At 31.8% G+C, this 15,431-nt stretch overlaps 1 protein-coding gene across 1 annotated transcript; it reads right to left on the reverse strand.

Annotated features, from left to right (window-relative positions):
- Nucleotides 1–6,844: 6,844 nt before the first annotated feature.
- LOC126654519 (aconitate hydratase, cytoplasmic) lies at nt 6,845–15,431 on the reverse strand. Its single transcript, XM_050348405.2, has 20 exons — nt 14,738–15,431; nt 14,171–14,275; nt 13,787–13,947; nt 13,609–13,701; nt 13,011–13,196; nt 12,625–12,786; nt 12,009–12,153; nt 11,788–11,930; nt 11,646–11,702; nt 11,435–11,514; nt 11,214–11,289; nt 10,401–10,586; nt 10,149–10,216; nt 9,627–9,745; nt 9,283–9,404; nt 8,953–9,051; nt 8,377–8,856; nt 7,839–7,937; nt 7,491–7,733; nt 6,845–7,275 (listed from the first exon to the last, which is right to left on the reverse strand). Exons 1-20 carry the CDS (start codon nt 15,060–15,062, stop codon nt 7,207–7,209), a joined length of 3,018 nt encoding a protein of 1,005 aa, XP_050204362.1. The 5' UTR covers nt 15,063–15,431; the 3' UTR covers nt 6,845–7,206.

The raw sequence follows: 15,431 nt of genomic DNA on the forward strand, positions 1-15,431 counted from the left end.
AATTGCATTTGGGTATTTTACTTTTCTAGTGTTTTCTAATAAGAATAAAAATGCTAAATGGATAATGGAGAATCAAAATAATGAGCCTTTTTAATATTAATTTTATAAGCTACACATCCTTATCTTTGTTTACTTTTTCCGTCAACAAATGCCCAAAACAAAATGCAATATTTTTAATATCATAACGAGCCACGTTCAATACATTATATATGTTTCAATCAAAACCATATGAGTTAAGAACTTTAAGGATGTTATAATGAAAAATGTCAATCATGCATAAAAATACTACTCTCTTTATCTCAAATTATTAGATAATTTATGAAGTCATCTAAAAACAATAGACGGTTTATGAAATCATCAAAAGAGAAATAGATATAGTACGTAAGTGTTGACTCTAATTTTTTTGATTCAGTACTAAATACTTTTGAAATCATCAAAAAAATATAAAAAATTCACAAAAAAGTAAAAATAATAATTTTGACATGAAAGTTAAATTAAACAAAAGTGAAAAATAGCAATTTCATTTAGTACTCATTTAAGAAACACTCACTATGTGTTTGGTTCACTAAAAAATAAGATGATAATAAAAATAAATAATTTTTTAAAAATTAATTAGGAATAAAAATGAGACTAATCCTCTAATAATAGTTATTCACTTCTTTTTGTTTCTTTGGAAATATTTTTTTTAATTTTATAAAATTAAATTAAACTTTAATAAAATAAAATAAAAAATATATGTAATTATGAAATCATTTAGTAGATTAATATATATATATATATATATATATATATATATATATATATAATTTAATTACAAAAAATTCTAACTAAATATTTTTTTAATAAAACCATATACATATACTTAGTTATGTTTTATTTAAAATGGTCGACATCCATACTATTTTGTTGACAAAATAGTCATTTCATTCATTTTATTTGATTTACATTATATGTGCTTTATATGATTACTTTGTTTTTACAAAGTAATCATTATTATATTGAGTAAATTATGATCACTTCCATTCAATTACAATATAAATAAAATATATTAAGAAAAACACATTTGTAAAGCATAAGACACTGTACTAGTTTCAACATCAAAATTTAGTCGGCAAAATCATTATCCATTATTTATCCAAAATAAAATATATTGTCTATTACGAAGCTTTTACCGCAAATCTTTCGTCCCGTCAGCTCGGTCATTATAAATGAGATGAACAAAGGATCAACGGTCATTGAACTTGCTATTGTAGATCAAATAATTTATTTTGAAGTTATATTTTAATTAATTAAAGATAATATTTTATATTTTTAAATTAATTAAAAATAATATTGTATATCATGAACAAATTTAGATCAAAATGACTGAAAATCTTTTAAAAATAAAAATAAAAAAATGACTAAAAAGGATTATTTGACTTGGGATCAGTGATGGAGCCAGGATTTTAACATAGAAAGGGCCAAATTGCAATATATAATATATGAAGTATGCAATTTTAAAAATTAGAGTGGTTAAATTATAAAAAAAACAAAAAAATAGTGCTAGTTTTAACAATTTTAAAATTTTAAAGGGAGTCATGATACTTTCATGCCTCCCTCCATCTCCGTCATTGCTTGGGATCACAAATTCAGCAGAGATTGAACTCACCTATTACTCCAAATGAAATTAACATATCTTATTCTAAAATTTATACCAAACGCACCCTTTTAATTAATATGCTATTTAATGATTAGATATCATACTTATTATAGTCACATGTCACACGATAAATAAATTGTCCATAATCTCACATACGTAAGAATTTTTCGGCGAAAAAGGACTATTCACATAAAATAAAGAATTAATCAATCATTCAATCAATCCATAAGAATCTCATCTCCTTACTCTCAAAGACCCGCCGTAATAACCGCTTCTTTCATGTGCACATTCTCTATATATATATATAAACAAATAACATTCACCTTCCAGTATTGAACTCTCTCTTCTTAATCCCCTTTTTTTTGCATTATTTTCTCTACTACTCACATGGGAAATTGCATGACAAGTAATGCTTCTACCAAACACTTTGTTTCAAAGCTTCACGATCAGAAACGCCTTCAACGGGCAAGTTCATGGTCGGAGCGAAATATTACGAGATTAAATTTACGTGAAGAAGAAGATGGAAGCAACGGTCGCGTAAGGATCAGAATATTGGTGACTAAACAAGAACTGAAACAAATATTATTGATGAGTAGTAATCAGAAGGATTTTTTGAAGTATTATAACTCTTCTTCTTGTTGTTCTTCTGGTGTGGAGCAGTTGATTAGGGCAGTGAGGTTAAGCGAGGGAATTATTAAAACAAGTGATTATGGTAATTGTGGGAGTTGGAAACCAGTTTTGGAGAGCATTCCTGAAGATCATTGATTTGATTTGATCTTGTTGTAGATTTTTACTGACTTTAATTGTTTGTAGAATTGATTAATTATAGTTGGTTTGGTGTGGCTAGCTAATTATGTTTCTAATTGTTCACCATTTGTAGTTAATTGTTAACTAGAGATGTTTGTGTTGAATGATCATCTTTTGTGGATCTTAATTGAATTCATGTGCTTGTAAAGTTAGAAGCCGTAATTTCATTTGGATTTGACATGAATCTCATCTAGCTGTTTCTTTTTTCAATTACTTTTAACACATATTAAAAAAAAAAAGGAAAGTACACCGTTTATTATTTTTTAAAATTTATTTATAAAACTACCATAAAATTTAAAAATTACATTTATGCTTTACCAATTTTAAAAAAATTCTAAAACACCAAAAAAAAGCATTAAGAGTCCGATGACCGGTCGCCGGAATTCGGATGGAAAACAATTCCGGTCAACAACATGGACGATCAATGCCGCGGTCAATATATGGTCAACACCTGCTATGTACACTTGACCAATGGGCTGTTGGTTTTTGTTGGTTTTTATAAGAGTGATTTTTAAGTAATTTTAGGTGTATCTTAAAGTGGTTTCTTTTGGTGTTTCTTAATGTACTTTTGGTGTTTAGTTGGTTGTAATTTGTGTTTTCTGATGTATTTTTATTGGTATTTTTGTGAAAACAAGATTTCAAGACCTCAAGAAAATTTAATTTCCTGCCAATACTTTTATAAATATATATTTTTTCGTATAATTTTGAAAATCTCTAGTAATTTTTTTTAATAGTATTCTCTCTTTTGTAATATAAACTATCTTCAAACTTCAAAGTATAAATCGTTTGGCGAATGAGGGAATAGTTAAGTGGTAAATCTTCTCTAAAAGCGTCAAAAGATGCAAAATTTAATTTGAGAGCACTTGCATTCCATTATGCATTGTACTCGGATTTTGGTGTTTGCCGCCTTTCCTCAAAACAAAATAAATATTAATTATTTATTTAACAAGTAAAATAAATATTAACAGATAATTATAGAAGAATTTGCACAAAACACTCATTTTTTTAACTTATTTGTTCTAAATACCTCAATTTCAAAAATTTACTTTTTTACTCTATTTTTCTATTGTTTTTAGTTGTACCTCAATTAGCAAAATAATTTATTTATATTTTTACTCTACTTCTTTTAAACACATGCATATCTCATTTTCCTTTTTTTTCTCTTTCCTTTTTCTCTTTCCTCTTTCTCCTTTTTTTTTCGTTTTTTTCTTTTCTCTTTCCTTTTTCTCTTTCTTTCTTCTCATTTTCCTTTTTTCTCTCTCTTCTCTTTCTCTCTCTTCTTCTTCTTCTTCTTCTTCTTTCCTCTGCAACTTTTTTTTTCTTCGTTTTTTTTAAATCTGCTTTTTCTATTTTCCACATTATACAAATGAACTCCAGGACAAAGAAATTTGAATAAAAAAAAGAGTTTAAGAGATAACATGATGGTGATAGATGAGAAAGTTCTTCTTCTTCTTCTTCTTCTTCTTCTTCACTTCTTCTTCTTCTTCTACTTTTTTCTTTATATGTTGTTTTAAATTATTGTAGCATCGTTTTTAGAATTTTTACAACTTTTTTTGAAAAAATCGTAATGTTCTTCATTAATGATATTTTGACCTGGTTTTCAAATGTTTTAAATTAATTTTAGAAATCGTTTGAAACTGTTTTCTCGAAACTATTTTATACTGTTCGAAACCTTTGTAAACGGTTTGAAACTGTTTTATACTGTTTGAAACTGTTATTTCTTAAACTGTTTGAAAGTGTTTTTAGAAACTGTTTTAGACTGCTTGAGATCTTTGGAAACGGTTTGCAACTGTTTTATACTGTTTGAAACCTTTGTAAACGGTTTGAAACTGTTTTTTTGAAACTGTTTTTTTTTATGTAAACGGTTTGAAACTATTTGATACTATTTGAAACTGTTATTTTATAAACTATTGGAAAGTATTTTTTAGAAGCTGTTTTAGACAGTTTGAGACCTTTGTAAACGGTTTGAAACTGTTTTATACTGTTCGAAACTGTTTTTTGAAACTGTTTGAAACTGTTATTTTTAGACTGTTTAAAAGCGTTTTTTAGAAACTGTTTTAGACTGTTTGAAACCTTTGTAAACGGTTTGAAACCGTAATTGAAACTGTATTTAAAACCGTTTGAAACCGTTTTTAATAGATTTTTAATGAGAACAAATAAATTAATAATTTACAGTTTTCTTTGTTTTTGGAGAAAGTTATGATCGTTGAATTTGAATTTCAAGTGAGAATTAAAAATTCGAGCGGATTGGAAACTATATTTTAAATTAGCAATAAAATTGTAAGAAATAATAATAAAATCGCAGGATTTAATTTTTTGAAATGTTATAAGCTGAAGATTACAATTGATTTGTTGATTGTTTTTGAAAATAAATTGAAAAAGATAAAAAAAAAAAAAGAAGATGAAGAACATGAAGAAGAAGGAGAAGCAACAGTGATGTAGAGTAAATATAGGGTATAAAAATAAAATAAAAGAGTAAAAAAAATAAACATACAACACGCTGAGGTAGACAAATAAAGATGGACAATTAGTGTTAACAAATGCTAATATTTCTATTTTTTAGGTATTTTGCTAATTCTCTCGTAATTATAGCCTAAAATGTGATTAAGAACAGAAAATGTACATTTAAAGTGAATCGTCAAAAGATAAAAAGAATAACTTCTAAAATAATACGGAAAGAAAGAGTACCTATTAGCTTAATTTTATATTTACGGGCTTAAGTAAAAAAAACATTGTTCAAGTTCTTAGTGAGGCTTCCTCTCAAAAAAAAAAAGTTCTTAGTGAGGCTTATTATTATTCATCTCTAACATATGGTTTTAAGTTGAGATAAAAAAAAACATGATATTTTAGATTTTTGTTTATTAGATATGAAAAGATTTTATTTATAATTTTCTACAGGAGTTTGACTATATTCAGTTCATAGAATAGTTCGAAATATAATAGCTATTTTGTATAGAATAATTATTCTTTACTTTAATTTATAAAAGAGGAAATTAGGCCCAGCACCACCAAAGGTCTACTTAATCTCACTTTCACGGACGCGCATCTTTTCTTGCAAACATACCTCACACATTTTCTTCCTATATTTTTTACGTTTATATTTGATTTCTTTACCGTTGAAGATACTGAAAAATCAATTAAGCTTAAATAAGGCAATAAGCAGAGCAGTTTTATTTCTCTTATCTCAGAACTGTTAATGCTTAGTGGAGATTTTAAATGGGTTTCGTTTTCTTTTCATGGTAAGTGATTTTTACATTTTTAGTTTCAATTTCCTATATAGTGTTTCACTTCTTATTTCCTTTCAATCCAACACTTCTACTTTGTTTCATTATTTTGTGAGAAAAAATGCTTTTTCGGTGGTTTAATATATGGAAAATATTGAGACTTTGATAAGATGTAATTGTGGCTTAAATATAATTTTGCATGGATGGTTTCCCATGAAATTGCTAGTGCAAAAGTGCTTTACAGTTGAAGTTTGAATTATAAAAAGATTGAAGTTTTGAGATTATTATGATTTGTGCTTTTTTTTGGTACTGATGGGTACTGTGCCATTTAGGAATAAATGATGAATATTGTAAAGAGTTGAGTGATTTGTATTATCTAAGGAGACTTCTGCAGAATAAGAATCAAAATTGCACTAGATGTTAGAAGAGAAATTGAATATTTCCACAACTATGTAGTGCCACCTATATTTAATTTATTTTAATTTTGTTGTTGGTTTACTAATGGTTTACTAATAGTAAACTAATAATTTTAAATTTAGTAATATTGTTAGTAAACTTTAAGTTAACTGTTGGTTATTTATAATTATTTTTTGATAATATTATTGATTTTTTATGTAAATTTTTTTTTCACTTATTTATTTGTAATGGTATTGTTGTTGGTTAACTAATGGTACACCAATAATTTTAGTAGACTAAGTAATAATTTATTTTAACATAATTTAAAAATAAAAAAATAGTAATTTAATTTTTAAGTAAACTGATAATAGACCATTAGTAAATTGTTAGTGAATTTACAGTAAACATATGTTTAGTAAACCGTTAATAAACTATTAGTAAACTGAATCGTATTTTTGCAAATGAAAAAAGAATTTTTATAAAAAAACTTGGTCAATCCATAAATTTTAACTAATTTTGGTCAAAAGGTATTTTTGAGAATAAATATGTGTTTGATAGATATTTGTCTAAAAATCCCTTTATAAAATAATAATTCTACAAAATTATTATTTTATGATTCTTTTTAAAAAAAAATAGCTATTCCAATTTCATTCCACACTATTTTATTTTATGAACCAAATACAGCCTTTGTTCTAAATAGAAAAATGAGGAATTCTATAAATAATGAATCATGATCCCTCTATTATGGATGGATAATCAAAAAATGACTACAAAAATATGAAGGAAATTTTGTAATCCTGATAGTTGCTCAAGACTGTTTACAGGTTCCTAGACTATTATTACACAAGCATGCATTTGTTATACCTCAGAGGGGATGGCGAAATCATGAAGAAACTTGTACAAAACTTCTACCAACTTAAATGTGCATAAAACAAGAGAAGTTCCATAATCATGGATGGATTCAGTGGGAAAACAGTAAAATATCTATACCGCTCATCCTTTGTTTAGTGTTCACCTCAAAAGTGGATGCTAAAAAAACAAATGCCTCCCCTGCTCAAGGGATTTCCTTCTATTATTATTTAAAATAATTTATTCTCTTCTCACACTTTACAATTGAAAGTTGCCATCGACCGAAGCAATTTACTCTTTCAAGAGGTTGCGGATAACATATGGCAAAATGCCTCCGTGGTTGAAGTATTCCAATTCGACCTGTAATTCAATTCACCCACAATGTTGAGACTCGAAAATGATAGTATAAAAATACTACTATATCATTAAAATCAAAGAGCTTCGTAAACAGAAAGTAGATTTCTATAAGGTTTTCTGTTCACTATTGGACTTGGAGATGGTGAAATTTTGTGCCTAGTTCCACATAAATTAAAGCTTGAAAATAACTTTAGAGCTAAAGAAGTTGCAAAAGGTACCTCGGTATCAAAGCGTGCAGTACAGGTGAACGATTTTCCATCATTGGTTGTGACAGTCACATCTTGACCAGGCTTTATCTCACTGATATTACTTGGAAGGTCAATGGTATATTGCTCGTGGCCAGTCAATCCTAGAGTATCTGCATCCTCACCAGCCTTGAAACAAAGTGGAACAATTCCCATTCCCACCAAATTACTACGATGGATTCTCTCAAAACTTTTAGCAATAACAGCTTTAACTCCCTGTAAACATATCCAATTAATAGTAAGCAACACAAAGCCAAGCACACCTAAATTAAATATAAATTAAATATACAAATATATCAAAGTGGAAATCAAGATACTCACCAATAACATTGGACCCTTTGCAGCCCAATCTCTGGAGCTTCCGCTTCCATACTCTGCTCCAGCCAAAACAATAGTGTCATGTCCAGCTTCCTTGTACCTCTGAAATAGCAGAATGATCACCCAGGATTAATGACAAATACAATTGTCGCACTAATTTATGCATCTCGCACAGCATTTAGTGAAAATATGTTGCTATTAAGAATGATATGGCATAGATATATCACAGAGAAACAATGTCAAACTGCAAAATCATATCATGTTTTCAGTATCAATGCAATCCTCAACTCAGAAAATGTCCGCTGCAATTAATAATACAAGGTCATCATTATAAGCTTTAAATGAATCTACATCTATTACCAAAACCATTCTCATATGAACCAGCATTACAAACGTTGTTTGCAAGTAACCTAAAAGAAGGAAACACGTGGCACAAAAGATATCACGAACTCCTCATAATCATATTTCTCTAAAAGAAGAAGTTCTAGGTAGATAACAGTGATATAGACAAATATACAGTAGCCAAGAAAAAAGAACTTACTGATGCTGCATCAAACACGTAGAGCTTCTCTCCGGTAGGAATGTGTACTGTCTTTGGTCCCACTTCCCCATTCAATAGTTTGTTAACAATACGAATATTAGCAAAAGTTCCCCTAGCCATCACTTCATCATTCCCACGTCGACTTCCATAAGAATTAAAGTCTTTGCGTTCCACCCCTCGTTCAAGGAGAAACTTTGCAGCAGGACTGTCTTTCTGGATGCTTCCTGCTGGGGAAATGTGATCTGTTGTGATACTATCGCCAAAGTTCAGCAAACAGTAGGCATCCTTCACTCCATGCGCTCCAGGAGGGTTCAAAGTCATATTTTTGAAATAAGGAGGCTCATGAATGTAAGTAGAGTTCGGGTCCCATGAGTATGAAGTTTTTTCTGGTACTGTTAGTTGGTTCCACATGGGATTACCCTTTGTAATAGCCTCGTATGTACTTCTGAACATATCAGGCAACACACTAGATTGCACAGCCTACACAATATGCCATCCAAATCATTCATTTCATCTCAGCAGTTAAACATAAGGTCAACGAACTAACCATACGTGAATGCAACAAATAATATCTACCTCGGCAATTTCTTCTGTAGAAGGCCAGATGTCCCTGAAATAGACATCTTTACCATCCTTTCCTTTTCCAATTGGCTCCTTCTCAAAGTCGATGTCAACCTGGAAGGTAAATTATTGATGGGATAGGTCAGTGAAAATAATGAGGGCTTGTTTCCAATGGAACCAGTAAATGAAACCTAAATACTAGCATGGAAACCACTATGCAGAATGCTCTTCATAAAGTAAGGTATGCCATAAAATTATGCTAGAAATAACATTCAGCCTTATAATAGCTGATACACTGATGAGTTAAACAAAGGAACAAACATAACACTTATGTAGTAAGCATACCGTGCCAGCAAGAGAATAGGCAACCACCAAAGGAGGTGAAGCAAGATAGTTGGCTCTTGTCAAAGCATGAACCCGACCCTCAAAATTACGGTTTCCAGAAAGCACAGCTGCAGCAACAATGTCTGAAAGAAGAAGGGTACACATTAACCTAAAGAAAAATGCATATGAATTAAGGTGAAGATTATGCTTTTAGAGTTATGCATTAAAGCATCGTATTTTTTTACTTTATGAGAGACAGAGAAACAATCAATTTATAGGAAATTATTGAAACCTAAAAATGCTAAGGCTTTAGCTAACTTGCATCGCCGGACACAATTTAAATACACATTCATAAAAATTATTACCGTTCTCTGAAATAGCAGAAGCAACTGATTCATCCAAATCTCCAGAATTGCCAATGCAAGTTGTGCAGCCATAACCAACAATATGGAAGCCCTGTTGATTCAAATATTTTTGCAGCCCACTGCAACAGTGAAACAAATTACAGAAAACATTAAGGAAATATAGAATCACATTGCAGGAAATTTGACCCCCAAAAAAATTGCAAGTTAATGTGTTTCTCAATCTTTGACTATATCAGTTATAGAAGTAAGCTTTAGTATTTCAATCACTGAAAAAATGCAGCAATATGTGTTTGAGGCCTACAGTACGTCATTTGATATTTAGAAGATTTTGATGTTCAAATACATATAATGTAATAGACAAATGAACTTGCTATATAAGCTGCTTGCAACCAGTCGCTAAATTTTATAAATGTTAAACAATTGAAAGAATTAAGTTCAGCTAAAATTAACAAAGATGTTAAAATTGGATTTTCATTGTCATTTTGCTTACATTACATTACAGCAACTTTATTAAACTTATACCTCTGCAGCAAATATTTTGTAACAACTCCAGAACCAGGGGCAAGACTTGTCTTTATCCATGGCTTAACCTGGACAAGAATCAGATACACAACCATGAGTAAGAAGCTGAGTGCTACTCCTGTGACCATTCTTAACAATAACAAGAAAAGAAACGACAATTCATCATAGGGAAGGAGGCTTTTTCTCATTAAAATTGAGTAACACGCAAGCTGTAAATTAAAATAAAACAAAACAAATTTAGACATGCCTGACCTGTAAACCAAGTTCACAAGCCTTTTTCGCCACAAGACCTGCACCAAGCATGACACTGGGGTTTGACGTATTAGTGCAGCTTGTGATTGCAGCAATGACAACACTACCATGCTTCAACTCTGCTGGCTGTCCATGGAATGAGAACTTTGCCACTTTCTCTTGTGCCTCTTTTGGAATAGCAAAGCCCTGCATTATTTAAAAAAAAAAAAATAAGTCGCAGACAATCCAAGGAAAGGAAAGAGCCACAAAATCAGAGACTGCAAATCGATTTAAAAAATGCAAATTCTAATGGAAATAGTTTATTCCAGCAGGGAAGGAAAGTTTATAGAGGAAAGGATGTAACTCAAAACCTTCTAATGTTCCATTCATTTGTCTAACAACCACTATTGTGAAAATAGGATTAAAATTTTCCGATATTCATGCTTAACATAAAAGAATATGTTCACATAATCCAAACAATTTTATTTAAAATCAATTGGAATTTCATCATCCAAAAATTAACTACCCACTTTCAATATATAAATTTAATTTAGGGTGTAATTACAAACATGACCTATTAATTATGTAAGATAACTCTACCAATCACTTTCAATATAGGGTGTAGATAACAAACACGACCCAATATGTCCAAAACAAACATGAGAGGGTCCCAATCTGAAGATGCATAAAAATGAATGATCTCAATGTACACCAAAACTAGAAAAAATATGAATTACATAGTAAAAAAAGAAAAGCAAGAAGAGTAAACTTCAAACACACAAACTTGCATTACTACGCTACAAGGAATTTAATGGGTATAAGTTTACAACAGACCTTGAATCCAACTTTGTTATCCAGACAAGAATGCCAATCAGCCTTCATTTCTTTCAAAGTAACCCGATCATGAGGTCTAGCAAAATAAAAGGTTAGATTTACATATTTAGTACATCTTAGGAAGAAACTTTCAGTGTTTTGCAGTGTACTTCAAACAACGCATGACATTTGTTCAGTAAAAAGCATTCGTGAACAGTTTTATTCAAATGTGAAGTCGGCACCTTTTAGGACCAGAAATACATGGTTCTACATCAGCAAGGTCCAGTTGTAGATAGGATGAATATGCTCTTTCTTGTTGAGGCTGAAATTATTGGCAAGAAAAAGCTTCATTAGCAGATGAAAAAAAAACTCTGCAGCAAGATCAAATAATTGATAGAAATAGAATAATAGAGAAAGTTGACGGAAATAGAAGAAGTGTAGAAAAGGTGATACCTCATTATAATCAACAAACATATTATTTGCACGAAGATAAGATTCAATCATTGCAACCTATGAAACACAAAAAGGTAAGCCATCAATTATTTTGCATTTTCAAATTGCAAAGCAACTACAGAAGAACAATAGGAATACTAACGGTCTCATCGCTTCTTCCGGTCAATTTTAGATATTGTAAAGTAACTTTATCCACAGGGAAGAATCCCATGGTTGCACCGTACTCAGGAGACATGTTAGCTATAGTAGCCCTGTCAGCTAATGATAGTTTACCCATACCTTCCCCTGTGAGAACATATAGAGATGAAACTTAGTTCACCAATTTACAGATTATTGAGATAAGAAACATGGGAATCAAATTACCATAGAACTCAACAAATTTTCCAACAACACCGTGCTTCCTCAGCATTTGAGTCACGGTCAAAACCAAGTCAGTAGCAGTGACACCATTGTTCAATTTTCCAGACAGCTTGAACCCAACAACACCAGGTAACACCATACTCATTGGCTGTGAGCGTGAAAGACCAAAAACATTAGAAACCAAAACTAGAGCACAAGACTCAGAGGAGTAAGTTTAGGTAATGGTAGTAAGAGCAACAAGGTGTTCAACAAAAAAGAACATAGCATGAGATGTAATAGGGCTTTGTGGAATCAACGTTTCATTTTTCTTGCATGTTTTCTTTCAAATTAATGAGGTAGCACATCCTCAAAACGTACAAGAACAATTAGAAGGTTTAGAAAAACAAGTAAAATGACGACTTAATCAACAAAATAAATATGAAGTTAGTAGATAAACACAGTAAAAAAATCCTCAAGTGCCAACATAATTCGGAATCATCTATAAGATAATGAACAAGCATGGACACCCAACGGCTGTAAATAATGTTACTAATAGAAACAAGCGAGCATGTGCCAACTTCTAATCTGGCAACAAATAAAAGATTAAATAGCTATTGCATGGCATATTTGAATTAATTACCTGACCAAGCATTGCAGCTTCTGCTTCAATACCTCCAACACCCCAGCCAGCAACTCCTAACCCATCAATCATGGTTGTATGGGAATCAGTCCCCACCACACTATCAGGATAGAGAATTCCATCTCTGTTGAAAACAACTCTTCCAAGATACTCAAGGTTTACCTGAAATATGAGCATGTCAATTAACTCCAAGGAGAATCCATGAAATGAGACAACTAACAGAAGCTATAAGTCATAACTAGCATGTTTAACTATTTATCGATTAATAAAACCAGATGAGGTGAAACATCAACGACATGTTGCTCAAAGTAGGTAAGAGAAAACACAAGTGGATTCGTAAATTGCATGTATGCAGTAAGGCATAGGATTACACTTCCAAACCATACCTGATGCACGATACCAGAACCTGGTGGAACTACAAGCATATTTTGGAAAGCAGTTGAACCCCATTTAAGAAAAGCAAATCTCTCCTTGTTCCTCTGAAATTCAAGCTCCATATTTGCCTGGACAGCATTTTCTGACCTTGTGACATCAACTTGAACAGAGTGGTCAATGACCAGATCTACAGGAACCTGCAAGCAGAGCATTTGACTATTTAAAGAATCAAGATAAACATTTCTAATACTAAGCCTATATAGATTTAGGATCAAATCTAGATATACGTTTCTAATACTAAGCCTATATAGATTTAGGATCAAATTCACAAATAATCTGAAATCAAAAAGCAAAGAATATCAGAATAACTGACTCCAATCATTGAAATATAGTATCAATCTTATGACCACTAGTATTCTCGCGAGTAAAAGATGAGGAAATGCAAACTCATTGATAGAATTTTAGCAACACAAAAAAGATTTAATATCAGAAAACGGGTTATCAGACAGGCAATAAAAAAAGTGCTAACACCATAAATTTCAGTTTCAAAGGAGAGCAGGAATCCAAGTGCTTTTTAATACTGAATTTCACAACATATAGTATACGCACCAACGGATTGATCTTGCTGGAATCACCGCCAAGATTGTTCATAGCATCACGCATGGAAGCAAGGTCGACAACAGCTGGTACACCAGTAAAATCCTGAAATAAGGAAAAAAAATTAAACTACTCAAACTCTCGTATCTATGTAAAGAGTAACCACTTACCAGTGGTTAACGACATATACCTGCAAGAGAACACGAGCAGGTTTGAATGGTATTTCAACTTGTTTAGGAGCTGTATTTTCCCAATCGATGATCTTCTCAACATCTTGCTTTGTGACTTGGAAGTTGTCACAATTACGAATTGCAGACTCAAGAAGGATTTTGATTGAGTAGGGCAGTTTATCTGTAGTCGACACAGGGAAGCAAATATCATTAATAGAAAGTAAGTCATGATGCACTCAACAAGAATCTATTACAAGTAAATTTTGTTCAAATTAGCTAATTATGCAAACTTCTTCACAAGATACAGAAACCATTGCTCAAAAAGTGAATTAAAAGTGCGCACAGAGACCGACATAGAAAAGCATATCCATGTTGCAATTTGTGTAATCATCTTCGAGACTTACCAATTCTTGGATCGTTTAGTGCAGGCAAGCTATAGAACTTTCCAAACTCACCGCCACCTGGCTTGGGAAGAGGCGTAAAGATTCCCTTGAAAGGATGCTCAGAAGCTGGAATGAAATCACACAGATAAAATAACATAAAGTCAGGCACAAAAAATCGGAGAAAAAAACATTTTAACCTTCAACTAATATAATTTATTTCTTCCAAACAGGCAGAAATTACAGTAGAATTCGTATAAGAAATATTATACTATGGTTTCTATATATCTAACTTTTTAGATTTAATTAATTAACACGTATAGGCAGATTAGAACTGTAGAAAATGACATTATAACGATTTAAATATGAAATTGAAAGCATCATACAATAAATACAATAAAATTAACTAAAAAAAAATCTACAAAAGTCAATGATAAACAGCAGGAAACTAAAAAAAGTTCTGACTACCTAGCTAAAAGTCAACTATTCAAACTTAAATTGAGATTCTAATTGTTCCAAAATAATTAGATTACAAAAAGCTAATAAAAACACTCCATAATTACAGGAAAATTAAATCATCATTAAAATTACCCATGGAAGCAATATTCCGCTGAAACCGTTCGATAACCGGGGAGACAGTTCTGATCTGAGACCGAAGACTAAGAGGAGACCGCCAATCGACACCGTGGCTCCAGCGAGGAACAGAGCAACGGAGAGATCGAACGGCGGCGGAGAAGCTAAACGATCGGTATTGTTGCTGCTGGATACTGGACAGTTTAGTTAACGGCGACGGCGAACCAACGGAGGAGGCGATTCTACCGATAACGGAGGCGTTTGAATACGAAGAAAGCAATCTAGGTCTAGACGAAGCTCTCCAGAGCGAGGAGGCAGTGTTGGAAGCCGTCGTTTTATACATGACGACGAAACGGAATTAATCACATAAAATATGGGCGAGAGGATAAGAATTTTCGGTTAACTGATCACACTAACAGAGGCAGAAGATGATGAGATTGGCGTGTGGAGCGCAAACGAAAAATCTAGGGCTGCGTGCCGAGTGAGTATTTCTTCTAGAATCACTGCGAGCTCTGTGCTTTTAGTATTGAGAATAGTCTGCAAAAATGGAAGGTGGGAGGGGATTATCTACGGTTGAGTGTTTGGTTATGCTGTGAGGCTGGCCAGTTGGGATTGTGCGTTGGTGGAACGGGTTTTGTTATGGGTTGTTTTGGGGCGGTTATTGTGGAGGTTGCTGTAGGAGATTTCTCAAGTGGGGGGGGTGGTCTTTATT

This window comes from Mercurialis annua, linkage group LG7 (genome assembly GCF_937616625.2).
Source record: "Mercurialis annua linkage group LG7, ddMerAnnu1.2, whole genome shotgun sequence".
In the NCBI taxonomy this organism is placed as follows: Eukaryota; Viridiplantae; Streptophyta; class Magnoliopsida; order Malpighiales; family Euphorbiaceae; genus Mercurialis; species Mercurialis annua.